The following is a 9336-nucleotide window of genomic DNA, read 5'->3' as shown; positions in this document are numbered from 1 at the left end:
ATTCTCATACTCTACAGTGAGTTAATTCAGAAGGTCTTTGTGAGAGAGGCAAGAGGAAGAGATTTGAAGAGATTCCATCACTCCAACACAATGACAGGCATCCAGAGCTGTCACTCCTAACAGTGGTAACTGAGTCACTGTGAAGCTATATCAAAGTATCAAGTCCTGGCACTTCTGCCTTCTACCTTCCCTGTTGCCCATCAGCGAAAAAGCTCCCTGCCAGCTCCCTAGGCTGTAATTGTTTTCCTCCTAAGGTTTATGTGTGTACTGGGGATTCTGAAAGCAGACCCTGAAATGGATCAGCAGGCTAGAAAGTCATAGAAAGTAAGGGCAGGTTGAGGGAGTTGGCCCCATAGTAAGTTAAGGGGCCAATCTCAGGGGAAACAGATGAAGTTAATTGCTGCTGCAAGTTGGTGAGACTGGCTTGGGAGGAATGAACTCCCCCTCTCCAGGGACTTGGGGCCTGAATGTTGATTCCCACATTCTCTGGCCAGGAGCACCGCTGATAGGAGGGTCAAGGCCAGATGGCCCCAAGGCTCCAGCGTAGAGGCGAGATCTCATTGGCCATTTCTGCAAGACATGGGAATAGGAATAAATAATGCTTACAATACACGCTTCAGAAACCCCAAATCATCCTCCTGCAAGCCCTGAATTCTTAGACCCCAAACTAAACTACCCTCTAGCATCTCTACCTCATTAAACTTCATACAACTCATAAAATTACTTTGCATGTAATTTGTATTTACATCCATTTGAATGTGTTCTCCCACTCCTCCAAGAAAGGTAAGGTCAAGAGGGCTGGGACTAAATGCATTTGTCTTTGTTTCTCCAGTACCTGGCACACAATTGATATTAAGTGCTGGTGGAATGGACAAATTAAAACTTCGAAGAGGCTCAATCCGAAATTCCAAAAGTAGGTAGAGAAAGACACTTTTCCTCAAACTTTTTTTGAGGCTGTGAAATGAGTATCCAGTCTTCTGCCCCAAATTTAATTAGCCAGTGAAAGGGCTAGGTCAGCTCCGCACCTATTGTCCATTCCCTGTACTGCTGTATCCCAAACCTTCTCATGAGGTCCCCAAGGAAGATGAAGTCTGAGTTGTTGTCCCTTTTATATAGTTCATCAGAGACCCATAGAATTTAAGGGTTAGGAGAGACCTTGGCAGCCATTAGTCCACCCCACACCCAAAAGAAGTGAGGACACTGACATAACCACCAAGTGATCCTCCAGCCTCTGCTCGATGGCCTCTGGTAAGGGAGCATCTACCCACTCTGGTGGCAGTCCAGTCTGTTGTTGGAGTGCTCTAATTATGAGCCAGTTTTTCCTGAGATCAAGCCTAAATTCTCCTCTTGGCAATTTTAAGGCTAACCCCTCTTGGGGCCAAATAGTCCTTACCTCCACTCCTTAGAGGCTACATGTTATAGTAGGGCCATTCTCAAAGTGTGGCCCTGGGGATGCCCAAGACCCTTTCAAGGGCTGTGCAAAATCAAAACTTTTCATAATAAAAAAATTTGTATTTCCAAAACTAGATATTGATAGATAAAACCTACATAAACAAAAACTCTTTGAAGTTAGTAGTTTTTCAGTGTAAGCAGGTCCTGAGAGCGCAAAGTTTGAGAACCACTTGCTGTGGTAGAAAGAGCACTCATTAGTCTCAGTGTTAGAAACCCGGGGTTCAAGCCCCACCTCTTCCACTTTAGCTGTTTGTCTTTGGAAACCACTTCTCCTAAGGCCAAGTTCCCTCATCTAGAGAACAAGGAGGTCGGCTTTCTCTGATACCTGAAGCCTTCCCTCTTTAGCTGGATGAAAGGTAGAATGAGGCGATGGCCCAGCCCTTTCCCTCTCCCTGACCTGACTCGAAGTCGATTGCACTACCTGTGTGATGTCAGGATTCTCATTGAAAATTCTCACCCCCCCTGGACTCAGATTCTTGCCTTTGAGCTCATTTCCCCACTCCAGTATTTCCAGGCAATCCTTCTGCTGACCTAGCTTGCCACATCTCATGTTTTTGGACGAGAAGCAGTGATGGGAGTGTAGGGCATAGAGAATTAGGCTTGGAGAGAGAAAGTTTAAATCCCGCTTCCTACACCTAGCAAATTTCATAACCCTGGACAATTCACTTAACCTCTCAGGCTCAGTTTTCCTATCTGTAAAATGGCAAAAACAGTAGCTATCTCACAGTTGTTTTGACAATAGATATCAATGTAAAGTGATTTGAAAACCTTAAAGTTCAATATAATGTTAGCTATGGTTTTGGGTTTTTTTGGATTTTAAGAAGAGGGAAAAATAATTCATAACTCTGCAGCCAATCTGGTGATGGCCTCACCAAACTTAGGCAGGGCCTTGGGATAACAGACACAGTGTCCACAAAGCCTCTCCAGGCCAGGAAGAATGCTCACAGGTTGCTCTCAACTAGGCACAATCTTTGAGAATGAAAATAATGATACACCAAGCTGTCTTCCTAAATCCAGTGTCACAACCCTACCATGTTAAGGCTTCAGAATAGGGCTTTAGTGGAAGAAGTTTTTAATAAACTCAAATATTTTGATACTATTTAATTTTTTTAAAATGTTGAGAATAGTATCCTGAAGAAGGCCAAAGTTAAGATTTACAGGGTGACACAGTTAATCCCCATTATAATATTGTTTTCCAGGAATAAGGGCTTCCCCTTCCCCATACACCTACCACCTGTATTCTAAAGAGAGTGTGCTGCTATGTACATAGGGACATGCTAGGGAAGCAGCTGGGTCCCCAAACCTGTTTTCCATCAAAGGGAGGGCTGTACAATAGTGTTTGGAAATAATTATTGGGAGCCAGCCAGACAAACAAGTATCTTCCTGACTATTACTCCTCTCTATTCAGGAGGCAGACAGGGTCAGCCCTCAGAATCACAGCAGCTTAGAGCTGCAAGAGACCTCAGAGGCCATCTAGTCCAAGACCTTTATTTGACAGAAAAGGGAGTTGAAGCCTAGAGGGGTGGGCAGCCTATGATCACCTAGCTAGTAAAACAATACAGTAGGGCTTCAAATCCAATCTTCTGGCTCTGAGTCCTCTTCACTATACCATGCTCCTCTTTCCAAAATCTGTTCTTGGCTCCTCCCCACCACCCTACACATACCTTGGACCCTCCCCAGCTCTACACCCCCCCCCCGGCCCCCCCCTCCCCACTGCCCTCAAGAGAGCTGGAATCTGCTGGCTCCAGACATAGTATTTCCCATACAAAGAGGAATCCTGAGCCCCATATCCCAAAGTAAGAGCCTACTGTTTCTGGTATCCTCCACCCCCTATCATGGCGAGAAGTATCTCATAGAGTTACCTTGAGAGGGTGCAAGTAGCGGAGTCCACGCAGGAAGGGGGGCCAAGCTGCCCCTGGCAGCTCCTGGCCTAGGGTTTGGGTAAGATGGGCTATGTAGCTAGTGGCCAGGACCAGTACATCGAGTTTGGAGAGCTTGGTGTCTGGGGGCACTGCAGGTAATGCTGCCTGCAGGGCCAGAAAGGCTTGACGAAGAGTCCTTACTCTACTCCGTTCACGGGCTGCATTCTCAGGACTGGACTCGCCCTGTGTAGTGCATGGTCCAGGATAGAGAAGAATTAACGCTATAGTTCTTTCTCTCAAATACACTACTTGGCTTCCTTGTCTTACTGTTCCAGCCCATCTCACCTCCTCCCTGATGCCAGTCCTGAGCCCCTGACTGATACGGAACCCTATTCTGAACCCCTGCTCTGCCCCAAAACTTAGGAATTAGAATCATAAGCCCAGTCCTTGATTGGGCTTAGGGCCAAGCTGTGGAAAGGTGAATGATGATAGCAACGACAAGTAACATTTCTATAGTGCTTTGCATTTTATAAAGTATATTCCTTCTATCATTTGTGGTGGGTAGTACAAGTATCATGAGCTCCATTTTATATGGGAAAATGGAACCTCTCAAAGAGGCGGGGTGATTTGCCTGTGGTCACACAGCAAGTAAGGGCCACGGCTGGGACTGAAACCGACCTGGTTTTCACATTGAATTCCACAGCCAACATCCTTTCCAATCTACTATTCAGGTGGCTGCCATGCCAAGAACTGGCCCTTAAAATCCAAGAGCTCCAATGACCCCCTTTCTGGGAGAGGAACATTAGCACTGTATTAGCTCCAGCCCTCAAACATGGTACCTCACCTTTGATAGAGCTGCCACCCTCCTGCCACCCTCCACATGGAGACTCGGCCCCACTCCACTCCCATCCCCCTTATCTCAGCCAGTTCCATCTTCCCCTTGGCCCTGGTGGGTCAGGCCTTTGTTGATCTTCTCTAGGGATGCCCTTTCTCCTTACCCTGCCAACAGCCAAGCTCCTGGCTCTGGGATTATGGCTGGTGGGGCCAGGTCTCCTCCATCTCTGGCTGCCCCAGCTAGTCTCTCCCCATAGTCCCTGCTTCGCCTTCATCAGGCGGCTCCTCTTCCTGTCAGTGCCCAGTGCCATCCCAGATCCGCTGCTGTGGCCGCCCAGTCCAGGCATCCCTGGGGAAGTCCTGGCTTCTCTCTGTGTCATGTCACCCTGCTGAGATGGGGTGCTGCCCACAGGACAGGGAAGCAGCTCCTGTGTGGGCCCCTGGGCTGTGGCTGGCCGGAGCTAGATGGTCAGCTGGCCAGGAGTGTCTTTATCTGTGGGAGCTGGCGCCAACTCGGCCCTGCTCCACTCCTTGCTCTGGGAAAACCGCCCACCCAGCCCATCCCCCTCAAAAAACTCCTGCTTGCCTTGCACCCCAGCCTGGGCAGGGGGAGGACATTGTGAGCTGGGGGAGGGGGGGGAGGAAAGGGAGGGAAGAGGGTGATGTCTACTGGGAGTGGCTAGGCATTGGGAGGGGACCCATGCTGAGGAAAACTGGAGGGTAGATGGAAGCTGAAATTCATTCCCCTTAGTCAGGCCCCACTCTGAAAGGATTCTTGTGGTGGCCTTGGGAACTCGGTTTGGGGACACCAGTCCTAACTGCTGGAGTCCAGTGGAGACTACTAAAACCCAACTCCCCCCCCTAAAAAAAAAGCCATCTACTCCCTGTAAAATGGTGTCTCAAAAACTACAGTGCTTAAAGAGAAAGTTCATCTGTCTCCCTTTCAGCAAGAGTGCTTATGATGGGGGTACAGTCTCTGGGAACCCCCTTGAACTCTCCTTGAATCTTCCCACTTGATCTGGCCTTCGCCTGAGGCCATTAGCCTTCCCTTATTGCTATGCCCAAATCTCTGTTACCCTTAAACTAGCCTAGCCCACTAAAGTCTGTTATCTCCAGGTGGCCTTCAGCTCTTTCCTACCCTTAATCTTACTCCTAGAGTCTTGACCTCTAATCACCCCAGTCCCATCAAGATCCTCCTTAGACTCCTCCTCAAGACCTTCCTTAAACCCCTCCTCTAGTCACCCCAGACTATTTGACCACCCCTCAATCCCTCCCACAATCGTTCTGTATATAAATCTCATCTTGCCTCCATGAAGGCGCTCAGATTCAATCTAGCTAAACTCAGATTAATCTGGCCCCCTGGCATTAGCGTCACAAATGCTCAGGCTCCCTAAGAGTCTACCCAATACGGCGAATCTTTAATAAACTTTGTGTCTCCTTGGCCGAGAAGGCTTGAGTCGAGTTCATTTGGCAGGACCCCTAAAAACATATGGTTCCTTACCCTCATCATTTTCTTTAACCTCATCACTTCCTCTCCCTAACCTCCAAGACTCAACAAGCATTTACTAAGCTCTTATTATATGCAAAGCTCTGAGCTAGGTGACTATAGAGACAAAACTGAAAATGCTCCTGTCCTCAAGGAACTTTCATGGCCAGAGGGGAAAGGGAGAAGGGACAATTACACATTCGGTGTAATACAGGTCTGGGAGAGATGGGAACAAAGGCAAGATGTAGACAAAGTGCACAGACAATATTTGGGGAGAGAAGAGTTTCAGATTACTTGAATTTAGGAAGGCTGCATGAACCTTGAAAGAAAATAAGTCTTCTGGAAGGGACTGGGGAAGAGAATTCATTCCAGATACTGGGGAGATGGATGCCCTCCAGGTAAACACCTGAATGTAGGAGATGGCATGAATTCCTGAACAACTAATAGCCCAGTTTGGCTAGAATACAGAGTACAGGAAAGGGAGGGATGGGAAGTAAGGATAGAAAGGTAGGATGAAGAGAGATTGCAGGGGTCCTTCAATGCTAAGGAAAGGAATTTCTATTTTGTCCTAGAAGCTAAAAGTCGCTGGAGGGTTTTGTGTAGAGTAATGGCACGGCTACTCTCAAACCTTGAGAAAGTTCTTTTGGCAGCTGGGTGAAGGATGGATTGGAGAGAGGGGAGAGGCTGCAAAGGCTGGACATAGGGAAGACAATTGGGAGGCTATGGCAAGAATCCAGGTAATGAGGGCATAAACTAGGGTGGTGACCATGGAAGTGGAAAACGAGGTAGAGGCAAAGAATATTGTGAATAAAAAATCTGCAATTTGTAAAATGATTTTATATGGGAGTTGAAGTGACTCTCAGGTTTTAAACCAAGGTGCCTTGGAGGATGGTGGTGCCCTCCACAGAAAGGGGGAATTTGGGAGAAGGGGGAGGTTTGGGAATATGATGATGAGTTCCATTTAGGACATGTTGAGTTTGAGGTGCCAACAGGTGAGGGGGATCCAGCAGGCAGTGAGTGAAAGCAGGGCCAACATTTAGAAGAGAGATTAGGGCTAGAGATATAGATTTAGAAGTCATCTGCATAGTGGTGAAAAGTGAAGTTATGGAGGTTATGGAGCTCACCAAGGTGATGGGGTATAGGCTATGGGGACCCCCTTGAGCTCTCCCTGAATTTTCTTGCTTGATCTGGCTTTTCATGCCCAAATCTGTGGTCTGCTACCTCCATGGTCTGGTTACCTCTGGATTGCCTCTGGCCATTTCCCACCCTTGATCCCATCAAAATATCTATATCCAAATCAATTACCCTTAAATAAGCCTCACCCTCCATTTTCTGTCATCTACAGGTAGCTTTCAGCTATTTCCCACCCTTAATCCCATTCCTGGAATCTGACCTCGCCCCAGTGTCCCAATGTAAAGCAAGATTCATGAACATGCCTGTGTTGTTCAGAATCACAAAGCATGAAAAACTCTTTAGGTAGAAGGCAGAGGAAGTATAACATGTATTTAAATACCAGAGTGTGTGGGGTGGCGAGACCACCCAAGTACCCCAATAATTCACAGAAGCTTCTCAGTTAGGGACAGAAAAGGAATTACTTTTATTTTACAAATCTCGAGAGATTTGGGGGTCACCTCCACTAGGACTAACTAGTGGAGGGAGGCGGATTACAAAGGACAAAGCACCAATATATATCCTAATGCAAGAAAATTCCTGCTCACCACTATCCCTCCTCTTCATTGACTGGGAGGCTGGTTTATAATCTAGGCCAGAAAAGCTAGACAAAGAACCAGGAAATCAAACACAGCCAATCCAAATCACATCTCCTTATTTAGCAACCAGGTGCTGATATGGCCATAACATGGCTAAGGTAAAGGGGAGAAATGAGAAAAAAGGGAGGGGAGGGGTGCTTCCAGGAGCAGGGAAGGAACAATCGGCATGCGGTTCTTTTGTCCTTACTTGGTAACCACCCTGTGACTAGCAACAAGGGAGAGGCACTTATTACCCCAGGCCCTGAATTCCCAAGAGTTAGGTGGTCACATTCATACAAGGTCAAATCCTGAGTCCATTCCATCCTCTCATTGCCCCTGCTTATAAAAAAGTAATTTTTATATTTTTTGTCTCTGTGAAGTCTTCTCAAGAATTATCCCCCACTCAAGAGGATCAGATCCCAAGACCAATAACTCCAATTCGATATAGCAGTAATTATATTCCAAAACCAGTAAGCCCACCTCAATGTAGCAACAGGGAAATTATAACACAGTATTATAGGGAGAAACCAAATCATCCTGTAACCTTCCCCTCTTCTGGGGCCTCCTGTAAACACTCACAAATCCTAACTGTCTGCTTGCCTGTTCTCTGGTCTCTGAAGCTCCCTGGTTTTCACTCCACTCTCCACTCCACACTCTTTCTGCAGGTCTATCGTCTTCTAGTTCTTACTTCTCCTCCAGCTCAGAGTCCTTACTTCTCCTCCAGCTCAGAGTCCTTACTACTCCTCCTTGGGCTGGATTCTGACTCCTGACTTTTGAATTCTCTGCAGATTCTGAGTTCTATGGCTACTCTTTTTAGGGCCTGGAGGACTTCATGCCCAATCATCAAAAGAGTGTAGGCATGGGGCTTAACCTAATAAGTAAAGCCTACCCCCAAACAAACCTCTTTTAACTGGCCCCACCTAAGGCTTATTGAGTGGGCAGGAAAGATCTTTAATCACATTATCACCACACCCAGTCACCCCAGTCCCATTAAGATCCTCCCTAAACTCCTCCTCCCATCACCCCAGGCTACTTGACCACCCCTAAGATCCCTCCCACAATCTTTCTGTATATAAGTCTCATCTCACCTCCATGAAGGTACTTATATTCAATCTGGCTTAGATTCTATCACAAATGCTCAAGCTCCTTAAGAGTCTACCCAATATGGCGAATCTTTAATAAACTTTGTTTTTCTTTGGCTGTAAGAAGGCTTGGGTCTAATTCATTCGGCAGGATCCAACATGCTGGTATTTTGGGGCCTTGAGCACCTAGCCGTAAACCCCTAAAACCTCAACAAAGGGAGTACAGACAGAAAAGAGGAAAGGGCCCAGGATGGAGCTTTAAGAGACACCCACACTTAGGGAATGAAAGATTGATGGTGAAACAGGAAAAGAGACTGAGAAATGGTCAGACAGACAGAAGTAGGAGAAAGAAGAGTATCCAGGTGGAAGGGGCTCATTAATAGTATCAAAAGTGTAGAGAAAACACCATTGAATTTGGCAGTTAAAACTACCCATGGCCTTGGAGAGCAGTTTCAGTGGAAATTGGTCAGAAGCCATACTTGCAAGGGTTGAGGTGAGGAAGTAGAAGCTGAGGGTGTAGCTAACTTTCTAGGAGTTGAAGGGGAAGAGAGATATAGGAAAATGCCCTAAGGGGATAGAAAGGTCAAGTAAAGGTTTTCTACCTTCCTCCTTTGGGAACCCAGTTACCATCACCAACACCAGAGCCCAGACATGAGGATTAAGCTTAGTATTACTATATCTTGTGGTACAAAGGTCCTTCCTCTCACAGTGCCTGATTCAGAAAAGGAGCAAAGATAATAATGCCTGGTATTTAAAGCCCTCTATAATCTTTCATCCTTCAAAAGGTACAGAAACCAACAAAAGGAAATTTCAGTCTAGACCCGCTTCTCACCAAGAGAGTTCCAGGAGGTTTGGAAGGAAGTACTCAGTAC

General features: G+C 46.7%; 1 protein-coding gene across 1 annotated transcript; it reads right to left on the bottom strand.

Annotated features, from left to right (window-relative positions):
- Positions 1-393: 393 nt before the first annotated feature.
- Positions 394-4567, bottom strand: TCF23 (transcription factor 23). The gene is made up of 3 exons (XM_036749915.1): positions 4313-4567; positions 3315-3557; positions 394-570 (listed from the first exon to the last, which is right to left on the bottom strand). Exons 1-3 carry the CDS (start codon positions 4526-4528, stop codon positions 394-396), a joined length of 636 nt encoding a protein of 211 aa, XP_036605810.1. The 5' UTR covers positions 4529-4567.
- Between the last annotated feature and the right edge of the window lie 4769 nt (positions 4568-9336).

This window comes from Trichosurus vulpecula, chromosome 3 (assembly GCF_011100635.1).
Source record: "Trichosurus vulpecula isolate mTriVul1 chromosome 3, mTriVul1.pri, whole genome shotgun sequence".
Taxonomy (NCBI): domain Eukaryota; kingdom Metazoa; phylum Chordata; class Mammalia; order Diprotodontia; family Phalangeridae; genus Trichosurus; species Trichosurus vulpecula.
The sequence above is the reverse complement of the archived record's forward strand: the minus strand, read 5'-3'. Positions and strand labels throughout refer to the sequence as shown.